Source organism: Microcaecilia unicolor, chromosome 9 (assembly GCF_901765095.1).
Source record: "Microcaecilia unicolor chromosome 9, aMicUni1.1, whole genome shotgun sequence".
In the NCBI taxonomy this organism is placed as follows: Eukaryota; Metazoa; Chordata; class Amphibia; order Gymnophiona; family Siphonopidae; genus Microcaecilia; species Microcaecilia unicolor.
This window is the reverse complement of record NC_044039.1, coordinates 27,484,718-27,508,947: the sequence shown is the minus strand read 5'-3', so window position 1 is coordinate 27,508,947 and position 24,230 is coordinate 27,484,718. Positions and strand designations below refer to the sequence as shown.

Genomic DNA, 24,230 nt, shown 5'->3' with positions numbered 1-24,230 from the left:
TTTTTTTTTGGTTTTTTTTTTCAGTGAGAACTCTGTGGAGGTTTTTCCATTGAACATAAATGTTCAGACTTTTGATCAAAATTGTCCTCAAGTATATCTGTAAATATCGTTCTTAGCTGTTCATGTAATTACAAGGCTGTAATGTTCTGTTTTTAATGTCCTTCAAGAGATTTGCTATTCCTCAGACCACCTTTTCAAGCAAGACTTTTTGTCTTAAGCTTTTACCCTTTGCAAAAAATCAATTATTGCATTTGATATGCAGTTGTATAAAGAATTTCTAAATTGGAAGAAATAGAATGTGTAATATAGGTGTGTGTGTGTGTGTACATTTTAACTTACCTGTTTCTCTGGATTTGTGCCAGTTGGTTCTTTAACAGGCAAACTTAATTTTTCTTTATTTGTAATGTACCATTTTTTGTCCTTTTTAAATGTCTTTTGTTTGGAGTATGTCTTCTTACTTTGGAGTTTTACTTTTTTGAGTTTTAGATGGCCTTTACAGTAAGGGAACTCTTTGTCAGTGCCAGTTTGTCTGTGTTCTTTCTGCAGTTAACGCTCATGACTTTTGTTGCCAGGAACATGCGGTATCTAGAAAGTAGGTGCATGTGTCAACTATATCAGATGATGAAAGATGCTGTCCATTAACAGTGTGCAGGAAAATATTTGTTCCTTGTTGGCCATTCCAGACGCTGATGTGTGGGTTATGCACGTCATCCAGCAGATGGAGACTGAGAACACTAAAACTTTGACTTGCATAAAATCCCTGTGCAGTTGCCAGGCAGCCAGTATTGTTTTCAGTCTCCAGCAGATGGTAGACATTCAGCATATGCAATCTCCCCCTGATATTCAGCACTATTTAACTAGCCAGGAACAGCTCCTGGCCAGTTAAATATTGCTTAACTGGCTATCCAAGAATATTCAGCAGGAGATAGCCGGTTATCTCCTGCTGAATATTCACGGTCAGCATTTAGCAGCTAACCAGTTATATTGCGTGATATAACCAGCTATCCGCTAATAATCGTTGCATTGCTGGCTAAGTTTGGCGGCCTATCTTTGACCACTATAAGCTTAACTGGCCAGTGCCAAAAATAAACCAGCTGTTCAACGCCAGTCACTGGAAACGGCCCAGCATTAAATAGTCTCACTGCTGACCGTGGGCTGCCTCCTGCGGTCTGAATATCGGCTCCTCTGTGTTTGGTAAGCCCAAAAGGGGTAGGGTATTCCTTAGTTCCAGAGTCTTTAGTGAATTCTGGTCTGATTTACTTCATAGTTGGGAAAAGAACCCGGCTGTTTTCTCTTCTGAGCCTGCTTTCTGTGGGGTGTTGGTCTGTAGGGGCTACAAGAACCCCAGGGGTCTTACACCTAGGTGACTGGCTCTCTCCCCCTCTCTTCTGGGAGGACTGTTGTGCCTCGGCTGCAGCATAAGTGTTGCAGCCTTTAATGCCTTCTTCCATCCACTGTACTTTTTCTGCTTCCATGAAAAAAAGAAAAGACAGGCAAGATCCTGGTTCTGTAGTACTGTAACTGGTGAGCAGTGTGGTCCTCTACAGCCTGAGTTAGTTCTGTGGGCAGGCCCAGTTGCTCCTGTGCTGTGGTCCTGTGGTCTGGTAGTGTTCAGGCGGTCATGAGTTCGGAGAAGCTCAGGCACTGGAAAGCATGCTGCTGTAAGGGGATTGACACACCCCAGTGCAGCTTGTAAGTTGTGCAAGGAGCCAAAGTTGGAGGTACTTGTTGCCTCGGAGGTGTCCAGTAAGGATTGTGTGGTGGGAGAGTGTATTCCTCGGTTGGCCGCAGAGGCAGTCTATGTTCCTTCGGGGCTGCTTTTGGTGGGAACTGCCACCATTTCCATCATGGTCCACATGTCAGGGGACCCACTGCATTTGTTGAATGAAACTCCCTCTGACTCATTGGTTTTCCTTCCAAGTTTGTGTGATCATTTTTTGGGACCTGGAAGGTGTGAGATCCTGCTGGGGGGGATAGAGTCCTGCCTGCCCAGGTTCCTTTGGTGGCTAAACGCCCCAGGATTGTCTGGGCTGAGGACCTGGAGGATATAGCCTCCTTGGGTTCAGAAGGGGCCTTCAGTAATCTGGAGGAGGATGAGGGTCCCATTCAGGAAGCTGGGGAGCAGGTATTCTCCGAGGACAAGCAGGCTGCTTGTTCTCACTGATGGGTGACGTCCACGGCAGCCCCTCCAATCGGAAACTTCACTAGCAAAGTCCTTTGCTAGCCCTCGCGCGCCCGCGCGCACCGCGCATGCGCGGCCGTCTTCCCGCCCGAAACCGGCTCGAGCCGGCCAGTCTTCTTTTGTCCGCACTCGGTACGGTCGTGTTTTCGCCGTGTCGAGCCCCGGAAAGTCGACCTCGCGCGTCCAATTTGTTTGAACGTGTTTTTTTCCTTCGGGAAAGCTTTGTCCTAGTCGGGAAGTGCTCCGGAAACCCCCCGCCGGGTTTCGTGTAAATCCTCCCCGTACTTCCAGCTTTTTTGCCCCGGTAAGTTTTCTTTCGTCGTCGGGGTAGGCCTTTTTTCGGCCTCGGTCGAGATTTTTTCTCCCTCTAAATTTGGTGCTTCGAATTTCGCCATTTCGGCTTTTGATTTCGCCGGCGTGATTTTTCCGCCCATGACATCGAAGCCTTCCAGCGGCTTCAAGAAGTGCACCCAGTGCGCCCGGGTTATCTCGCTCACTGATCGACACTCGTCGTGTCTTCAGTGTCTGGGGGCCGAGCACCGCCCTCAGAACTGCAGTCTGTGTTCCCTGCTTCAAAGGCGGACTCAGGTAGCGAGACTAGCCCAGTGGAACGTGTTGTTCTCGGGCTCTTCGTCGGCATCGGCACCGGGATCTTCGAGTGCATCGACGTCGTCAGCGTCCAGACCATCTTCCTCGGCCGCCCCTGCATCGAGTGCATCGAGGCATCGGGCCTCTGCATCGGCGCCGAGACATCGGATAGCTGCATCGACGTCGGTGGTACCAGGACCTCGTCTGCTGATGTCGTCGGACGGTGGTGCATCGGGTGGAGTGCAGGTGAGGGCTGTCCATTCCCCTGCTGGTGGCGGTGAGCCCTCGGGTGGGTCTCCGCCTACCCTGAGGGCTCCTGCGGTACAGCCCCCCCGAGATCGACCTTCTTCAGTCTCGGCCCCGAGGAAGCGACGGGTGGATTCGACGTCCTCCTCGTCGGTGCCGGGGAGCTCCGGTGACATGCTTCGGAAGAAATCGAAGAAGCATCGACACCGGTCTCCTCCCCGTGTCGGCACCGAGAGCTCTGGGTCGCCGAGGGATTCGGCACCCAGCAGGCATCGGCACCGAGAGGACCGCTCACCCTCTGTTCAGGAGGTGTCGATGCGCTCCGCTCTGGACAGCCCGGAACAGCCTCCACGCCCGGAACAGGTACTGACGTCGACGCCTGCATCGACCTCTCAGCCTTTCTCTGCAGCCGCTCTAAACGAGAGCCTCCGGGCCGTTCTCCCAGAGATTCTGGGAGAGCTGTTGCGCCCTACCCCTCCGGTACCGGCGGTGCTTGCGCCACCGGTACCGTCGAGCGTGGCGCCGGCTGGCCCATCGCCCAGGTTGAGGTCCCCGACGTCGGTACCGCGTGCGGTACCGACCGCGGCCACCTCCCAGGAAGGCTCCCCGACTACGTCGGCGGAGGGAGCTTCGCCGATGCGGGCGAGGGAGTCTACCTCTCGACGCCCCCATCGTGGACAGGGTTCCACGGAGTCGAGCAGGGCGAGGTTGCAGACACAGGTCCGTGAACTTGTGTCTGACACCGAGGGTGAGGCCTCGTGGGAGGAAGAGGAAGATCCCAGATATTTCTCTGACGAGGAGTCTGGGGGTCTTCCGTCTGATCCCACTCCCTCTCCTGAGAGACAGCTTTCTCCTCCCGAGAGTCTGTCTTTTGCCTCCTTTGTCCGGGAGATGTCTACGGCCATCCCCTTCCCGGTGGTTGTGGAGGACGAGCCCAGGGCTGAAATGTTTGAGCTCCTGGACTATCCTTCTCCACCTAAGGAAGCGTCCACTGTTCCCTTGCACCATGTCCTGAAGAAGACATTGCTTGCGAACTGGACCAAACCATTAACTAATCCCCACATTCCCAAGAAGATCGAGTCCCAGTACCGGATCCATGGGGACCCAGAGCTGATGCGCACTCAGTTGCCTCATGACTCTGGAGTTGTGGATTTGGCCCTAAAGAAGGCTAAGAGTTCTAGGGAACATGCTTCGGCGCCCCCGGGCAAGGACGCTAGAACCTTAGACTCCTTTGGGAGGAAGGCCTACCATTCCTCTATGCTCGTGTCCAAGATCCAGTCTTACCAGCTCTACACGAGCATACACATGCGGAATAATGTGCGGCAGTTGGCGGGCTTGGTTGATGCTCTTCCCCCTGAGCAAGCCAAGCCTTTTCAGGAGGTGGTCAGGCAGCTGAAGGCGTGCAGAAAATTCCTGGCCAGAGGAGTTTATGACACTTTTGATGTTGCGTCCAGGGCCGCTGCTCAAGGTGTGGTGATGCGCAGGCTCTCATGGCTGCGTGCCGCCGACCTGGAGAATAGAGTCCAGCAGCGGATTACGGACTTGCCTTGCCGTGCGGATAACATTTTTGGCGAAAAAGTCGAGCAGGTGGTAGAGTCTCTCCACCAGCGGGACACCGCATTCGACAAGTTCGCCCGCCGGCAGCCTTCAGCTTCTACCTCTACAGGTAGACGATTTTTCGGGGGAAGGAAGACTGTTCCCTATACTTCTGGCAAGCGTAGGTACAATCCTCCTTCCCGACAGCCTGCGGCCCAGGCTAAGCCCCAGCGCGCTCGCTCTCGTCAGCAGCGTGCGAATCAGCAAGGCCCCGCGGCTCCCCAGCAAAAGCAAGGGGCGAGCTTTTGACTGGCTCCAGCAGAGCATAGCCGACATCCAAGTGTCAGTGCCGGGCGACCTGCCTGTCGGAGGGAGGTTGAAAGCTTTTCACCAAAGGTGGCCTCTTATAACCTCCGATCAGTGGGTTCTCCAAATAGTCCGGCAAGGATACACCCTCAATTTGGCCTCTCAACCTCCAAATTGTCCACCGGGAGCTCAGTCCTACAGCTTCCAGCACAAGCAGGTACTTGCAGAGGAACTCTCCGCCCTTCTCAGCGCCAATGCGGTCGAGCCCGTGCCATCCGGGCAAGAAGGGCTGGGGTTCTATTCCAGGTACTTCCTTGTGGAAAAGAAAACAGGGGGGATGCGTCCCATCCTAGACCTAAGGGCCCTGAACAAATATCTCGTAAAAGAAAAGTTCAGGATGCTTTCCCTGGGCACCCTTCTCCCCATGATTCAGCAAAACGATTGGCTATGCTCTCTGGACTTGAAGGATGCCTACACACACATCCCGATACTGCCAGCTCACAGACAGTATCTGCGATTTCAGCTGGGCGCACGCCACTTCCAGTACTGTGTGCTACCCTTTGGGCTCGCCTCTGCGCCCAGGGTGTTCACAAAGTGCCTAGCTGTGGTAGCAGCGGCGCTTCGCAGGCTGGGGGTGCACGTGTTCCCATATCTCGACGATTGGCTGGTGAAGAACACATCCGAGGCAGGAGCCCTGCAGTCCATGCAGATGACTATTCGCCTCCTGGAGCTACTGGGGTTTGTGATAAATTACCCAAAGTCCCATCTTCTCCCAGTGCAGAAACTCGAATTCATCGGAGCCCTGCTGGATTCTCGGACGGCTCGCGCCTATCTCCCAGAGGCGAGGGCCAACAACTTGTTGTCCCTCGTCTCGCGGGTGCGAGCGTCCCAGCAGATCACAGCTCGGCAGATGTTGAGATTGCTGGGCCACATGGCCTCCACAGTTCATGTGACTCCCATGGCCCGCCTTCACATGAGATCTGCTCAATGGACCCTAGCCTCCCAGTGGTATCAGGCCGCCGGGGGTCTAGAGGACGTGATCCACCTGTCCACGATTTTTCTCGAATCCCTGTATTGGTGGACGATTTGCTCCAATTTGACTCTGGGACGTCCCTTCCAAATTCCTCAGCCTCAAAAAGTGCTGACCACGGATGCGTCTCTCCTGGGATGGGGAGCTCATGTCGATGGGCTTCACACCCAAGGAAGGTGGTCCCTCCAAGAAAGCGATCTACAGATCAATCTTCTGGAGTTGCGAGCGATCTGGAACGCTCTGAAGGCTTTCAGAGATCGGCTGTCCCACCAAATTATCCAAATTCAGACAGACAATCAGGTTGCCATGTACTATGTCAACAAGCAGGGGGGCACCGGATCTCGCCCCCTGTGTCAGGAAGCCGTCAGCATGTGGCTCTGGGCTCGCCGTCAAGGCATGGTGCTCCAAGCCACATATCTGGCAGGCGTAAACAACAGTCTGGCCGACAGGTTGAGCAGGATTATGCAACCTCACGAGTGGTCGCTCAATTCCCGTGTGGTGCGACAGATCTTCCGGGCGTGGGGCACCCCCCTGGTAGATCTCTTCGCATCTCAAGTGAACCACAAGGTCCCTCAGTTCTGTTCCAGGCTTCAGGCCCACGGCAGACTGGCGTCGGATGCCTTCCTCCTGGATTGGGGGGAAGGTCTGCTGTATGCTTATCCTCCCATTCCTCTGGTGGGGAAGACTTTGTTGAAACTCAAGCAAGACCGAGGCACCATGATTCTGATTGCTCCCTTTTGGCCGCGTCAGATCTGGTTCCCTCTTCTTCTGGAGTTATCCTCCGAAGAACCGTGGAGATTGGAGTGTTTTCCGACCCTCATCACGCAGGACGAAGGGGCTCTGCTGCATCCCAACCTCCAGTCCCTGGCTCTCACGGCCTGGATGTTGAGGGCGTAGACTTTGCCTCTTTGGGTCTGCCAGAGGGTGTCTCCCGCATCTTGCTTGCTTCCAGGAAAGACTCCACTAAGAGAAGTTACTTCTTTCATTGGAGGAGGTTTGCCGTCTGGTGTGACAGCAAGGCCCTAGATCCTCGCTCTTGTCCTACACAGACCCTGCTTGAATACCTTCTCCACTTGTCGGAGTCTGGTCTGAAGACCAACTCCGTAAGGGTTCACCTTAGTGCAATCAGTGCATACCATTACCAAGTGGAAGGTAAGCCGATCTCAGGACAGCCTTTAGTTGTTCGCTTCATGAGAGGTTTGCTTTTGTCAAAGCCCCCTGTCAAGCCTCCTACAGTGTCATGGGATCTCAATGTCGTTCTCACCCAGCTGATGAAACCTCCTTTCGAGCCACTGAATTCCTGCCATCCGAAGTACTTGACCTGGAAGGTCATTTTCTTGGTGGCAGTTACCTCGGCTCGTAGAGTCAGTGAGCTTCAGGCCCTGGTAGCCCAGGCCCCTTACACCAAATTTCATCACAACAGAGTAGTCCTCCGCACTCACCCTAAGTTTCTGCCAAAGGTTGTGTCGGAGTTCCATCTGAACCAGTCAATTGTCTTGCCAACATTCTTTCCCCGTCCTCATTCCTGCCCTGCTGAACGTCAGCTGCACACATTGGACTGCAAGAGAGCATTGGCCTTCTATCTGGAGCGGACACAGCCCCACAGACAGTCCGCCCAATTGTTTGTTTCTTTTGATCCCAACAAGAGGGGAGTGGCTGTAGGGAAACGCACCATATCCAATTGGCTAGCAGATTGCATTTCCTTCACTTACGCCCAGGCTGGGCTGGCTCTAGAGGGTCATGTCACGGCTCATAATGTTAGAGCCATGGCAGCGTCGGTAGCCCACTTGAAGTCAGCCACCATGGAGGAAATTTGCAAAGCTGCGACGTGGTCATCTGTCCACACATTCACATCTCATTACTGCCTGCAGCAGGATACCCGACGCGACAGTCGGTTCGGGCAGTCAGTTCTTCAGAACCTGTTTGGGCTTTAGGATCCAACTCCACCCCCCGAGGGCCCTGTTTGTTCTGTTCCAGGCTACACTCTCAGTTAGTTGGTAAATTTTTTAGGTCAATCTCAGTTATGTCCTCGCCGTTGCGAGGCCCAATTGACCATGGTTGTTGTTTTGAGTGAGCCTGGGGGCTAGGGATACCCCATCAGTGAGAACAAGCAGCCTGCTTGTCCTCGGAGAAAGCGAATGCTACATACCTGTAGAAGGTATTCTCCGAGGACAGCAGGCTGATTGTTCTCACAAACCCGCCCGCCTCCCCTTTGGAGTTGTGTCTTCCCTTGAAGTGTATTGTCTTGCTACATACTGGACTGGCCGGCTCGAGCCGGTTTCGGGCGGGAAGACGGCCGCGCATGCGCGGTGCGCGCGGGCGCGCGAGGGCTAGCAAAGGACTTTGCTAGTGAAGTTTCCGATTGGAGGGGCTGCCGTGGACGTCACCCATCAGTGAGAACAATCAGCCTGCTGTCCTCGGAGAATACCTTCTACAGGTATGTAGCATTCGCTTTGTCTCCAGGAGAGGGTTTTTTGGTGGTTAGGATTTTTCAGTGGGACGAGTTCTCTGAATTAATTACACAGTTTTGGTCTACTCTGCGTTTTGAGGGGGTTGATGTTCCTCAAGGAGGGGAGGGGCTTCTGGTGGATCCGTTGGTTAAAGATATCCAGAGACCGCCAAAATCCTTTCCAATAAATCAGGACTTCAAGGAGATGAATCAAGTGGAATGGTCGTCGCTTAACTCCCCAATGGTGAAATTGTATCCCATTCTGCAGGAGGACAGACACTCTCTTTTAAGCCCCCTACTGTGAATGCACTGCTCATGGTGCTGACAAAGAGGACAACGATCCCTGCTGATGGTGGCACTGTGCTTCGGGATCTGCAAGATCACAAGATGGAAACCTTATTAAAACGTAGTTTTGATCTTTCGGCTCTGGCTCTTCAGGCATCTGTTTGTGGGGTCCTAGTGGCTAGAGCATGTTTTCATTGGGGCAAGCGTGTGTTGGGTGGCCCTAATTTGGATAGTCTGTGGTCACTATCGAGGTGACCGTTGGCAATAGGGTTCTCTTTTCTTGCAGATGCTATGTACAACCTTAGCAGTGGTGTAGCCACAGGGGGCCGTTCCCTCCCCCATGTGCATGCTCGTTTTTAGTGAAATTGAGTATGTTTTGAGCTTTACACATGCTCAATTCCACTAAAAACGAGCATGCCTGCCATCCCAGGTATGTGGGATTACGGTGGAGGTCAAGAGTGGTAGGGAGGCTGGGCAAAATGTGCCCCCCCCCCCCCCCCACTTTGGGCTCATGCCCCCTTCCTAATTGAGGTCATGCTGCGCCTCTGGTCCTTGGTAGTAGCGGCCCTCAGGGTCCTGTGGTTACAGAGTTGAGCTGTTGACGCAGCTTCTGCGTCTAAGCTGTGTTCTCTCTCCTTTCACAGTTCAGTGCTCTTTGGTGAGGAACTGGATAAGCTGGTGAAAGGGCTAGGTGACACTAAGGTTCCAGGGTTGGCAGAGGACAAGCCAGCCAGAAATTCTTCTGCCAGAGGCAGATTCAGAGAGGCTTGCCGTTACCATCCTAGTAAGACCAGTTCTAAACAAAGAGGTTATCTCTTTCAAAGGATTCAGGCATTTGCTGTGGGACTCTGCCTCCTTCCCTGCTGCTCAGGGCCAAGGTTCCCAATGAAGGTGTCTGGGTCTGCCTTCTGGTGGGGTTGGGTGGACTTAGATCACGTCGTAGCAGTAGATTCTGGAGTTAAATTGAGAGGGTTACGCCTTGGAATTTGACCATCATTTTGCAGATTTGTTTCTAGAGTTTCCCTGTCTTTTGCTCTGGAAAGCAGAGGTGATCAGGGACGCACCTTAAAATATGTTTGATTTTTACGTGTGGTGATTCCCGTCTTTTGAGAAGAGCGTGTTTAAGCAGTTACTCCATCTGTTTTGTGGTTCCCAAGAAAGAAGGCACCTATTGTCCTGTTCTGGATCTCAAGTGAGTCAACAGAGCCTTGAAGCTGCCCAGTTATGTATGGAAATGCTGAGCTCAGTTATGATGGTGCGGCGCGGAGAGTTTCTCACATCTCTGAATCTCACCGAAGCCTATTTGCACATCTCGATTCACCAGGCTCACCAGCGGTTTCTCTGTTTTGCTGTTTTAGGGCGGTACTATCGATTCTCCATTCTTTCTTCGGTCTAGCCATGGCCTCGCATACCATTTCCAAGGTTATGGTGGTGGTAGTGGCAACGTTTCACAAGGAGGGCATTCTGGTTTATCCCTATCTCATCAACTGGTTGATACAAGCAAAATCTTTTCTAAAAAGCGAGAATATCGCTTCCCGGGTGATGAGGTAGGGTTGTTTGTTTGGAACACCTCGGTTGGGTGGTGAAATTTTTTTTGTACCTCGCGCTTTCCCACTCATGGCAGACTCAATGCGGCTTACATAGGGCAATGGAGGGTTAAGTGACTTGCCCAGAGTCACAAGGAGCTGCCTGTGCCTGAAGTGGGAATCAAACTCAGTTCCTCAGTTCCCCATGACCAAAGTCCACCACCCTAACCACTAGGCCACTCCGAATTCTGCCAAGAGTCGTCTGTTTCCTTCCCAATTCCTCATTTTATCTAGGGGTGTGCTTTGAATACTGTTGGATTTATGACAGATAATTTGCATGCATGGCGTGGCACAACCTGGTTGGCCTGTTGTGTCCTGAGAACAGCTGGGGTGGAGGTCTTGATAGAAAAGAATTAACCTATCTGCTTTGTGACTTCAATACTGGCTACCTGGCAACTGCACAGGAATTTTATGTAAGTCAGAGTTTGTGTTCTCAGTCTCCATCAGCTGGTAGGCATGCATAACCCACGGTAAAATCTAATTTCTCCTTTTCGTTCGTAATAGTGCACAGTATTTGTAACAGTGCTTGCTATTACAAAACTGCACATCTCTAGCGTCTGTTGCCACATCTGATTTCACCTAAGCAACTGTAGGTCAAAAAGAGCAAGAACGCACACATGTACATCTACATATTTACATACTCCCTTTCTGACACCACCCATACACAGGTATCTCTTATTTCATACACACACATCCGCACGAGTGATATTTCTGTCACCAACTGACACATGCAGACAAATACAAGTTTTCTTTCTAATAGACATATATTCTTAGTTTCTCTCACTTGCAGAAACACCCACGTATGCTGCATCTCCATTGCACAAAGGCATACAGTTTATATTTTACACTTAAGACAAGTGGTCATAACACTTGGCTAACTACCAACCACATACACACCAATACAGACGAAATCAACCTTTTGCATTTGAAATATATATACAGGGCTGGATTTAGTAAATGGCAGTAGATGCCGGGAAAATTCATGCTCAGCACTATTCCATAAAGGGTGCCCTGGGCTGCTGATTATCGTGTATTCCAGCGCTCAACTTTTGGGCATAAAGACTTATTCCAGCTGAAACCTGGTGTAAATCCTGGCACACAACTTGGTCGCGGAGCCCCCAAATTCTGTAGCATTGCGTGCAATTCTTTGGAATGCCCCTAACCCACCCATTCCTCTCCCACAGCCACATCCCCTTTTGGGTGCAGATCTTTATAGAATTGCATGCAGCCAGATCCAAGTGTAAATCCACATTAGAGCGAATTATTGATAACAGCTCATTAACTTATTTATATGTGGATCTCAGGTTCACATGCCATTTTGGGCACCATTTATAGAATCCAGGGGATGGTACTTCTGTTTTAACACACCTTCACAAATAATCTCTGTTGCCAAGACAAATTGCCTGAATGTACAAGTGTGTCAGTCACTTATTTAGTATCGGTGTTTGCCACACTAACTGCCAGTCATTGTTTACATCAGAGTTTAGAAATTTTGTGTTAGAGTACCTTTGGAAACTTGTGGTCTCCACGGAGTACACTTTCTAAATTTGTCTCCCTCCAGCCTCTTCCATGTCTTAGTCCAGTTTTAATTCCTCTCTAGCCTCTCCTTTCTTACTGCAGCCTATTGAAAGGGGGTTGTTTTGTAACACAGCAAGGACGCGTGCGTGGTGCACTATGGTGACAGGTGCAAAATTTTAAAAATTCAGGCATTTTCCACCCCCCCCCAGGGGATCCCTATTCTAGTGAGGTAGCAGTAGATGTGTGTTTGTATATTTGTATGTTTATATCTACAAATGCAAGGTGCCATTTGTAGGAGTTTCAACCTTTCCATTATGGGTTGGTGGGAGAGCGGCCTTTACTTGGCACGGCCCAGACCAGACCAGCATGCTTGTTTGCCTTAAGACCTACTAAAGGGTTAATCCTGCCCTGACTGTAAGGTGTAGCATTTGCCCATTAATGCACTAGAATACTAATTTCCACTTTAGTGCACTCTAATTCCTGTGTTAAACAGTTAACACAGCTCAGTGAGATCTTCATAGTAATTGTATTTAGATATGCCTTCTGTTCGAGTTGCAAGATTAAATGAATATAGAACAGCTGTTTTTTATATAGCAGGCCCTACTATGTGGAACAGTTTACCATTGAGACTTTAAGAAAATACAAGAGATCAAACAGTTCAAAAGAGAATTGAAGACCTACTTTTTATACAAGTGTATGGGGCTGAAGATCTGATTTGAGAAGGTGGAAGAGATCAGATTGAGTGATGAGACTGAAGTCTTAAGATTTCTGTGTGGATTGTTTGTTTTAGTTCAGTAATGTTATGTCAGTGTGAAGAATTTTATTTTGATTTTATGTATGCATATTTTGTAAACTGCTGAGAACTTTTGGATTGTGTGGTATAAAAGCGTTTAAATAAGAATAGTAAATAGGCTTCTTAGAGTGCTTTTCTAATTAACCAAGTAATAATGGTACAAATTTTGAATCTTTTTTTTTTTTTCTCCCCTTCATGCCCAGAAAAGAGTAATCTCTGACAAAAAGTATAGTGAACAGAGGCTTGATGTGCTCTCTGCTCTGGTGCTAGCTGAAAATACTATTAATGGACCAAGCACGAAACAGAGAAGGCTTGTTATTTCACTAGCACTGAGTGTGGGGACACAGATGGTAAGTAACAGAACACTACTGTGACTGGCGATAATTTCGCCTTGAGTCCAAGGAAGATAATTTCAAAAGTCAGTGAATTTTTGATAATTACTGCATCTGTTTTATTGCCCAAACAACCTAGTGTGTGCTGTCAGATGGTCTTATGCTGTTTGCATGTGCAGTATATGCGCTAATCATTTAAAATAATGGCTGTTTTATTATTGATTGGCTTTTTCTCAGTTTGTTTAACAAATTAGCATACCAGGATCTATGACTGCTCTATTAATCTCCTTTATCTGAAGCTTTGGACTTATCGCCTCAGACTGTCGCAATGCAAGCTGTTCCCTCTCCCATGCTAGTCCATCATCCAGAAAAACCAGCTATGTTGCATTTGTTGCTAGGAAGGGTGTAGTGACAAGGGCAAAGTTGGAAGTGGTGAAGGAGCTTGAGATTCTGTTTAGGGAGCAGACTGGACTTTTTTCTCAACCTCTGTTCTCTTCCTTAAACCTGGGTCCCCTACTAAAGCATGTTGCATACATTATTCCCAAGCAATATATGCAGAAAGGCAGGGGCCAATCACCTGTCCCTAAAGAAACTTGAGAGGTACCAGAAAAACAAGTTTCTTGATAAAGACATTTTTTTCCTGTTGTATTTTGTATTTTATTGTAACTTTGTTAGCCACATTGATCCCGCATAAGCTGGGAAAATGTGGGATACAAGTGGACCAATAAATAAATAATAAAGATCTTATTAATTCTTCAGTCTTTAATGTAAAGATTAAATGTGTGTAAAATTGTGACATGTTCAAAAAAGTCACCTATTTTATAAAGAGTGTCGTAATGGGGCTCATTTTCAAAACACTTAGACTTATAAAGTTCCATAGGTTCCTATGTAGCTTTGTACATCTAAGTGCTTTGAAAATATGCTTCTATGTAACTTTGTAAGTCTACGTGCTTTGAAAATACACCTCTGTGTAACTTTGTAAGTCTGAGTGTTTTGAAAATATGCCTCATAGGAACCAATGTACTTTCATAAAATAGATTTGTACAACAGTCAAATGAAAAGGAAGGGCCTCCATCTCCATGAACTTGTTTAATTGAAGATATTGTGATGAATAAATAAAGCAAAAATAATGCTTGAAACTTGCTCTTTTCCTACACGTAGTTGCTGGTGTTCACCATACATTTCTGCCAATGATGGACATGTTTTTGAAAGCTGTCACGAAAGGACAGCACATCTTATTTCTTCAACCAGCTGCTCACTCCTTTTTACCTTTTAATTCGAGTCGAGCAGATGCCCCCAAAGTATTACTACAATTTTGGAAAAAGATGGAAATTGCATGGTGCCAAATCTGGGCTGTATGACGGCTTTTGAGACCCATCGTCACAATTGCCTCTGTGGTGTTTTGTTCTGTGGGAGGCCTAGCGCTGTCATATTGCAACAAATTTCCTCCTCGTGCTTCTAAACTTCTCAATCCCTTTGAGTGATCCTATGATCATCCTTTACGAGTTGTCAACCTTTCTCGGGTGAGAATTGTCCATTACTGTCATGGGTCATCTACTTCATTTTTGATCGCACAAACCAACCCTTCTTGGCCCACAATCTTTGGTGTTTTTTTTTTTGGCCCAGTGACGTACAGTACTCACATCAACATATTCATCACTATCATCACCATAAACAGCCTGCTTGTGATGGTGGATTTCAATTAGAAGGACTCCTTGAACAGAATTCTATCAGGGCATGTTTCTTAAATCACATTGGCGAGTGTTCACTGCATGCTTCCATTTTTCACAAGCAATAACGGAGATTTTTTTAAAATTGGTTTTCAGTAGTCATGAACATACAATATTGGATCTATCATGCACTGGGAAAATAGAAATAAAATGATCAAAACTTACATCACCAAGTGGAACTGTTAAAAAAAACAACCCAACAACAACAATCCCCCCCACCCCCACCAGAAGTGCCATAATAGCCATCTGGACCATATCCTAAGAAATCCCAAAGTAGGGCAATATCCCTGTATTATATACACTTGGAGTGTATAATGCATGGCTATCGTTCCAGTTTTCATAAGACACCCACACCCTCTGAAAGTTAGTTAGGTGGCTTTGCCTAAAAGCGGTGAGTTTGGCTATTTGATATACATAGTCCAGCTTTTGACATACTCGTTGCAGGGTCAGGAGCGATGATTGCTTCCAACATGCAGCCAGTGAAAGTTTACTAGCTGTAAATAAGTTTAATAACCAGCTTGTGTATTTCTGGCTTTATTCCCCTGGGCTTAAAATGGAGTAGACAAAAGTCGGCCTTTTTGGGGTAGATAGTATCACCAGTTGGAGGATAGCTGCCCAGAAAGGTTGCACCTTTGAGCAAGTCCACCAAATGTGGTACATGTCTCCCATGGCTCTGCACTCCCGCCAACAGTGCCCAGTACCATGATGGTACATTTGTGAAAGTCTCGGTGGTGTGTAGTACCATCTGTACATCATTTTCTATCCATTTTCAATGAGGTTACTGGCTATCGACAGTTTGGGAAAGAGGACTTAAATATCTTTTCAATTATTAAAATGTAAGTGGTATGAAGATCCACTTCCCACTTGATGATATATCCATCAGTGCGAAGCTTTTGCACTAAGAGTGACAAAAAGATTTCAAAGGACAAATGAACACATTTGACGAGTTGGAGATGCCATCTGTTGTTGAAATATGCAGGTGGAGGCATTACTTTTCATTCAACCCTCGTATAATAAGTTCTAGCAGTGTACAAATCCTCTTGCATAAATTTACACCTGTTCCATAGAAGGCATAAATGTGTCTGTATTCTGTACATCAGAATATTTTATAAAATAAGCATGTATATTTCAACTCTACCTACACTATGTCCCTTGGAATGCCTATGTACAGATCCCATAATGGTAGGCAAAGTCTTGCATTGCACTTTATCTGTGTATACCCACATGCAAATATTATATCGGCCATTTTCCATGTAGAAAACATGCTTTACATGTGGGAAAACGTTATAAAATTACCTTCAAAGTGGCCAATATATCGGTTCATAAGCAGCAAAAGTCCAATACATCAAAAATAGAAAGGACTTCACTTTTACTGTCCTGGGAGGGAGGGAGGGAGGGAGTGGGGAGCACACAGTTAACTCGGGCATTGGGATGTCCACATGCATGAAATGAGTTTCCTATGACGTAAAATATATGGATGGTAATGGTGGGGCAATAGCTTTACATATATTTGTGCCATTCAAAATATAGAATTAATCAATACTTTTTCATTAAGGTTCTGGCCATAACTTATTTTTTGCAATGCTTTTAGGAAAATATGGAATGTAAACCTAAAACCATAAAAATATAACCTTTGTGCATTTTCATTTACCATAATCCGTTTATATTTAACAGAAAACATTTAAAGATGAAGAGCTACTTCCGCTTCAACTGGTTATGAAAAAAATGGACTTAATAAGTGAACTTAGAGAAAGGTAAGGGGCACCCAAACTGTATATGATCAAGTTTTACACAGCTGGGAGCCCTGAAAACATAAGTGGAGTGGAGGGGTGGCCTAATGATTACAGTAGTGGGCTGAGAACCAGGGAAGCCGGGGTTCAAATTCCACATCTTTGCTGATGCTCCATGTGATCTTGGTCACTTCACCTTCCGTTGGCTCAGGTGCAATTTAGGTTGTAAGATCTGCTGATTTGTAACTAGTCTTGACTCTGATTTGGAAAAGACAAGTAATTCAATCACAAATCCAAATCCATAAAGTGCAGAAAAGTAGTTGAGCAGCACAATGTGTAGAATGACTGGAAGATGAAATCCTGCTTAGTGTCTCGTGGGAGTATAGCATAAGAGGAATTGAACAATACAGCCTCATTGTATTTTGCTGAATTACTCTTGACATTTTAGTATTTTGTCAATATTAAAGTAGACTTCTGGCTGTAGAACTGGAAGTTTAGTCATTTGGTAGTTTGATTCTGTGCCTTAACTTTTTAAATAGGTTTGCTTACTTCATGTCTCACATTTTTGACCTTATATCATAACGAATAGTTTACAATGTTTTGTTCTATGAAGTTGTGCAAGTAAAAAAATTATTCATACTGTATTTTGTTTTCATTTTTTAATTTGTATGTATTCCAAATTATCAAGTAACACCCTTGTACAGTAAATGCCATCCATAGAAGAAAAAATAATAGAAGGAAATTAGTCTGAATGTACAAAACTCCTTAATTTTGTTTTTTGTACCCATAGTTCACTGAGAGGTTTTTGCATTAAGAGAAAAAAACCCCAAACTAATCTCAAAAAAGAAAAGAGAAAAGCTCTAACTGTTTACCCAAGAGACCAAGGGGTTCTTTTACGAAGCTGCGTGTGTTTTTGACCCCCCTTTCACCGCAGTGGTTATTTTTTTTTAAAGAAATGGAAATGCAGCAAGTGAAGCACTTGCCCGCACGCCTGTTTCGGGTGGAAGCACTTACTGCCACCCATTAAGGTGGCGATAAGGACTCCCACGCTACCCCGACAGTAACCGGGCAGCGTGCAACACTGCTCGGTTACTGCCGGGTATGCATTGGCGCTATAAAAACAAAAATATTTGTGTAGTGCCAGAAATGGTGCGCGCTGGGGGTTGGAACTACCACCGGACTGCTGTGGTCGCTTGGCGCTACTTCCCTTTTAGCGATAGGGGCTTACCGCTTTGTAAAAGGGCCCCCAAGATTACAATTTAGGAGAGCTTTTAAAAATTTTTTTTATTCATTTATACTTTATACAACTCCAAAAGAGATGATTGCGAAATTTAGAAAATAACAACTTAAATCATTTATCCATATTATCAATTAAGTGGAGATGAATATTTTACTTTCAACTATTATTCTTAAGCAGTTTTGATCCTAGAGAAGAAAAAATAAATTCAAATAATAATTTAAAGAAATTAGCAAATAGTTACTGCTACCCATCACGCCTCCTCAAGCCTATCATACAGTGTGCTATCTGTTAACAGTTACATTAACATCCTCTTTCACTAACAAAAGTTCCTGTAATTGTTTAGGATCAAAGAATTGAAATTGCTTAGATTGAAACAATATTCAACAAGCGCAAGGAAAGTTTAGTACAAATTTAGCCCCAATGGCTAAAATCCTTGGGCACAAGGCCAAAAAAGCCCTGCGCCTTTTCTGGGTTTCTCTAGAGAGATCAAGATAAATTCTTATTTTAGATCCTAAGAACATGGAGTCCAAGTGTCTAAAGGAAAGTTTCAGGACAGCATCTCGGTCCATCTCCAAGGCAAAAAAGACCACCACAGTAGTTCTCTGAGTGATAACTTCCAATGAGAATTCTAAGAAAGATGTTAGATTCATACCATCTCCTATTTGTGGTTGAAAAGTTCCACCATCCAATTTTGTATTACTTTGTAAATATTGTGCCCGAACTATAGGAGGCAGTGAGTCACTTGACATCTAATATAATAATTTGCTACGTGAACATTCTAAAGTGTCTCACTGGGATCGTAACCACCTGATGACGTCACTGGCCAGCAGTAGAACCCTGCTTTACTGACGTCAGCAGGGGGTTACGATCCCAGTGAGAGACGCACGTTGAAGAACAGCGGGAGCGGGCAGAGACGTCCCTACGTGCACGTCGCCAACCCCCCTCTGCTACCCTCCCCTTCCCCCCTCTTACCGGGGTCCCGGCGGCAGCAGTGAAGAGCCTCGCGAGTCTGCTGCCTTCCTTTCTCTTCGCTCTCAGCTCTGACTCTGGTCCCGCCCTTGCGGAAACAGGAAATGAGGGCGGGCTCAGAGTCAAAGCTGAGAGCGAAGAGAAGGGAAGGCAGCAGACTCGCGAAGGCTCTTCACTGCTGCCGCCGGGACCCCGGTAAGAGGGGGGGGGGGGTAGCAGAGGGGGATTGGCGATTTTGGAGGGGGGGGGCGACGTGCACGTAGGGGGATGGACGGGGCTAGTGTCGGGGAAGGGAGGGCCACGGGTGGAGGCATCGCAAGGACGTGTGAGAGAGAGAGGAGGGGGGACTGGAACTCGGGGGAGGGACAGAGGGAGAGAGAGGGAGGGCCTGGAAATCGGAAGGGAAGAAAGGGGGCCGTGGGACTTGGAGGGGAGAGAGGGAGGGAGGGAGGGATAACCTTGCTAGCACCCGTTTCATTTCATACCGAAACGGGCCTTTTTTACTAGTCCCTAATATTTCAACCAAATATTTCTTTACCATATCAGTTGGTGATCTTAGGGGAGATCTAGGAAAATTAGTCTCAAATTGTTTTCTAGATTGATTCTCCAGGTATTCTAAATGACGTAAGGTAAAATTTCTATCCCTAATTGAGACTTGTCCCAAAGTTTCCAGTGTTTGTACTTTTTCCCCTAATTGTTTTACCTCAGAGGTTTGTTGGGCAGTTGTCTGTGCCTGCAAAAAAATTTGACATTTGTGGCCCCCTTCCTCCCATCCTCCAGCCTGACCGTTCTTTGGGTGTCAAATATGAATCCACTACATTTCCATACTTCTAATGCAGTTTAGTTGCCCAACACAATAAAGCACCTCAACATAAGTAGTTAAATATTCATTATCATTATTACTCTTACCAATCTAAGCTGCTTAACTAGCTAACCTTTTGCGTACTCCAACTCCCTCCACCCCCCCCCCCCCCCCCCCAGATCATCCCGAAAGAGAGTTCATGACAAAACTGCGGGCCCCTGAAGACACATAGTGAATATATGGATCCCAGATCGTCAAAAACAATTTCTTCCTTTTGGGGGACATCCTCACCAGCTTGGAGGTTCTTTAAGTTCAAGTTGCAAGTTTGTCACACTTTTGAGGCCACCTAAAAGGTTTTCTTGTGCATTTCTTCCACATGTACTAGGCCTTCTCTAAATTGGGATGCCATACTATGTTCTAAGCATTTCCCCTGTCCTGAATGGAGTTTGATTCTTCTGCTTAAGGCTTTGAGAGCCTTTTAAAGAGTATCTTGGAAGAATCCCTTTGTCCATTTCACAGAAGCAGGAATTTTTGATTAAACAATTACTACTACTACTACTACTATTTAGCATTTCTATAGCGCTACAAGGCATACGCAGCGCTGCACAAACATAGAAGAAAGACAGTCCCTGCTCAAAGAGCTTACAATCTAATAGACAAAAAATAAATAAAGTAAGCAAATCAAATCAATTAATGTGGCCGGGAAGGAAGAGAGGAGGGTAGGTGGAGGCGAGTGGTTACAAGTGGTTACGAGTCAAAAGCAATGTTAAAGAGGTGGGCTTTCAGTCTAGATTTCTTCCAAAGATGGTATCCTTATTTCAGGTAGATCAAGTCTTATCTTTTCCCCTTGTCTGTCTGTGTTCTTGAAGTACATTGACGTGATTAACCAACTTCTAAAACCATCATTGCCTGGTGAGGCAATGTTTCAATAGCATATATGTTTAATTTGAAAAAGATGTGGCCTCTAGGTTTGAAAACTTTCTATCAGAGGTATGTTGACCTTGTGAGTGAAGTTTCAACACTTTGTTCTTATATTTTCAAAGCGTTGAGCTCCATGTAGGAGCATGGCTGGATTATCTTACTCAGAAATCGTTTCTTCTCTTGAGAAAATTGCACTTAATACAAAAATACTTTGAGATTGAAGAATTTAAATTGGTAGCTCATGCTGTATTGTTGACACAGTTGGATTACTGTATTATCTGCTACTTAGCCTGCTCTCACCAACAGATGAAGATAATGCAGACTATTCAAAATACAGCTGTACGACTTTCTCTTGGAGTAAATATAACAGGATAACTCCTTGCTTTGTTAAATTGCAGTGGTTAGCAAGAATCCTATTTAAATCTGCTTTTCTTTACAAAATTCTGCTAGATGTAGCTCCCAGTTATTTATATCAACATGTAATCTTTGCCACTTCAAATAGAATTTGTAGACATCATAATTCCAGTTTGATCTGCTATGCATCAGTTGAAGAGAAAAAGAAGGATGAGTTTATTAGAAAGCTCTTTGGCATTTCAGTTTGCAAAATTGGGGAAAGAAATTCTACCATAATTCTACAATTCTCAGTCTTATTTACATTTTAGAAAGACAGATAAGACTTGGTTATTTAGGAACTTTGTATTAAATAACATTCTGTAATTATTTTAGTATTTGTTTTCTGATTGTTTTTCCTGGGTTATGTCCTAGCTTCTTATTTGTTAGCCGCTTAGAACTGTAAGGTTATAGTGGCAAAGACCGTGTGTTATGTTATACTCATTTGGGACTAAAATTATTTGGGCAGAGATTTGAGTCCCACCTATCTTGGGAACTGCTGTCCTACATTCCACAGGTTCTGCACTGGTTTATTGAGGATGCTAAGGAAGAAGAAATTAGATCTTACTTGCTAATTCTCTTTCTTCTAGTCCTAACAGAAAAATCCAGAGGGCCATCCCTAATATATATCCAGTTATTAAGCCAATTTAGTATTCTTTTAATATTGCCCTTTACATGCTATCTAAGGCTGCACAATGCCCTTATTGGGCAAAGCAAGTAGGACTTCTTTTTTTCTCTTTCTCAATCAGCTTGTTGATGTGCACAGTCCAGAGGTTCTGCACTGGCCTGGGACTAAAGAAAAGAAAATTAGCAAGTAAGACCTAATTTCTCCTGTGGTGGTGTTCTTGAGCTAATTTGACAAATTCTAAAGGCCACAATTTTCTCTCTGATTGGAAAGGCTGTATCTGTGGTTTGGATTTTTTTTATATTGAATAAAAGGAGCATTGCCCTTTGGTTTGACTGTGAGCTTACAAAAACACACCGTTAACAAAGGCCTTCTGTTATAGAGAGATCCCCCTAATATTTATGGCATGAAAAATCTAATAATAAGTGAGTTATGAACTGTGTTCTTGTTATGGAGCAATGTTTTTTGGGCCATTTATGGGTTTTTAGCTCATTTGAAAGTGGTTACTAGTGAGGCTACACCCTCATAAATATTCGTTTACATTTGCCAAGTATTTTTTTCTCATCTTACTCCCATTTAAATGTAGCTTAGTCACTGCACCAATAATCCCTGGACAGAGATCTTAAAGAACTCCCATTGTAACCTAGTGTATTTGGTCCTGGGGTTTGTCTGTTGAACAATGGAGTGATGATCCCCCTACCTCTCTCTCCCCCCTCCTCATTCCTTGTAACATTCTCTTTCAAGACTTTGTAATTCTATTTACTGTGTAAGCCGCATTGAACCTGCTATGTGTGGGAAAGTTGGGGTACAAATGTAATTAATAATAATAATTCCTCAGAGATTATGGCATAAGGAGTAGGAGCAGAATGCAGGAATTGAACTCAGATCTCCCATACTCTGCAGTTGGGATAGACCAAAGGCTTTTGTTTCTTGAAACATCTATTTTTTATTATTTTTTAATTGAGCATTCAAAATTTGTTTTACACTTCAGAGTTCGAGGACAGTGTGACTGCAGCTTCTTGTACTGGCATCGAGCAGTGTTCCCCATTTATTTAGATGATGTGTATGAGCATGCTGTAGATGCTGCAAGATTACATGTAAGTAAAGTACATTTTGGGTTATATATTTAGTTTAGAATTTGAAGAATGTCATCATAGTTGTGCTAATATTCATGCCAGTGGAAGCTATGAAAGAAATATGAGATGCAGCTGTGAATTGTATGTATGATGTATGATGATATTGTGCAAGGACTAAAATTCTTTGGTAGAACCACAAAGAACACTTTTGTTTAGACCTTTTTTTCCAGAAACATGGAATGCCGTAACAGATCATTTTTTTTAGCTTAAAACAATCATACCTTAATTTGAAAAAAAAAGAAAATTCAGGTGGTAGTTTAAATTGGTGGTTTCCTACTTTAGTTTTGTGGATCCATTATTAATCTCCCAAAAATTAGGGGACGCCCTCTCCCATCAGCATCAAGCCTGTCCCCATTCATCCTCTTTTCTGCCCTTCCCCTCTGAGAAATCAGGCCCATTGTTCACAGCAAGTTGAGAAGTGCTTACCCAACTGATGATCTGAATGAGAGAAAATGGAAATAGATATATTATCAAATTATTTCCATTGGCGCTTAATAAGCTGATGTTCAGTTTTCCAGAGTAAATGTAGAAATATTTTTTTAATTTTCCATTTTCTGTTTCAGTACATGTTCAGTGCATTGCAGAACTGTGTACCAGCAATGATGTATGCAAAACATCTGGAGTGTTATGATGTACTGCTGGACTGCTATGACAGTGAAATCATGCAGATCTTGAATGAGGTAACTACATAATGACAGAACGAATCATAGTATGCATTAAACACTGAAATATGAAATATGCTTATAACTTATTTATTTGGATTTTGCTCACACCTTTATCAGTAGTAGCTCAAGGTGAGTTGCATTCAGGTACACTGGGTATTTTCCTAACCCTGGAGGGCTCACAATCTAAGTTTGTACCTGAGGCAATGGAGGGTTAAGTGACTTGCCCAAGATCACAAGGAGCAGTGTTGTGTTTTGAACCAGCCACCTCTGGATGTTAAGACCTGTGCTCAAACCAGTGGCGTACCAAGGGGAGGGGGGCGGTCCGCCCAGGTGCACGCTGCTCGGGGGTGCCGCGGTGCGCGCCTGCTCCTCCGAGTTCGCTAAACTTCGTTCGTTCGCTGCAGCTCCCTCTGCCCCGGAACAGGTTAGCGAACGCGGAGGAGCAGGTGCACGCCGCGGCACCCCCCCCCCCCAGCGGTATGCACCCGGGGGGGGGGGGGGTGTCATCTAGTGGGGGGGGGGGGCGCGCTGCACCTGGGGGGGGGGGCGCATCGGTGCTCCGCCCCGGGTGCCATCCAGGCCAGGAATGCCACTGGCTCAAACCACTAGGCCACTTCTCCACAAAGCACATGCAGCACAAATCCCTATTGACATAGAAGTGAAGAAACAGATAAAATAATGGCAGGTAAAACTACATGGCCCATGCCGTCTTCCCATCTGTAGTAACAAGTGCTACAATTCTTTATTCTCTCTGAGAGATCCTCTGTTCTGGTTCATGTGGTTTTTAAAATCAGAAACAGTCCTCGTCTCCACCAACTCTACTGGGAGGCTGTTTCACACATCAACTACCCTTCGCATACAAAAATATTCTTAGATTACTCCTGAGTCTATCCTCTTCACCTTCATCCTATGTCCCCTCATTCCAGAATTTCCTTTCAATTACGCAGAAACAGACAAATTTAGAAAAGGAAGGCAGATAAAGACAATATGGCCTATCCATTCTGCCCATCCATACCATCTACTATCCCTTTCTCTCCCTTAGGTCTGATGGACTTGTCCCAAGCTTTCTTGAATTCAGATACAGTCTTTGTCTTCACTACCTCAATCTTCTTTGGTGTCACAGAGATATTTAAACATCTCTATCATATCTCTCCTGTTGTGCCTTTTATCC

At 45.7% G+C, this 24,230-nt stretch overlaps 1 protein-coding gene across 1 annotated transcript in view; it reads left to right on the top strand.

Annotated features, from left to right (window-relative positions):
- The window catches only part of WASHC4 (WASH complex subunit 4), a 136,912-nt gene that overhangs the window by 43,500 nt on the left and 69,182 nt on the right, over positions 1–24,230 (top strand). The window contains exons 17-20 of the mRNA XM_030213852.1: positions 12,723–12,869; positions 16,256–16,335; positions 22,250–22,355; positions 22,958–23,074. Coding sequence (XP_030069712.1) covers positions 12,723–12,869; positions 16,256–16,335; positions 22,250–22,355; positions 22,958–23,074 — 450 coding nt within the window. The remainder of the gene's footprint in view (positions 1–12,722; positions 12,870–16,255; positions 16,336–22,249; positions 22,356–22,957; positions 23,075–24,230) is intronic.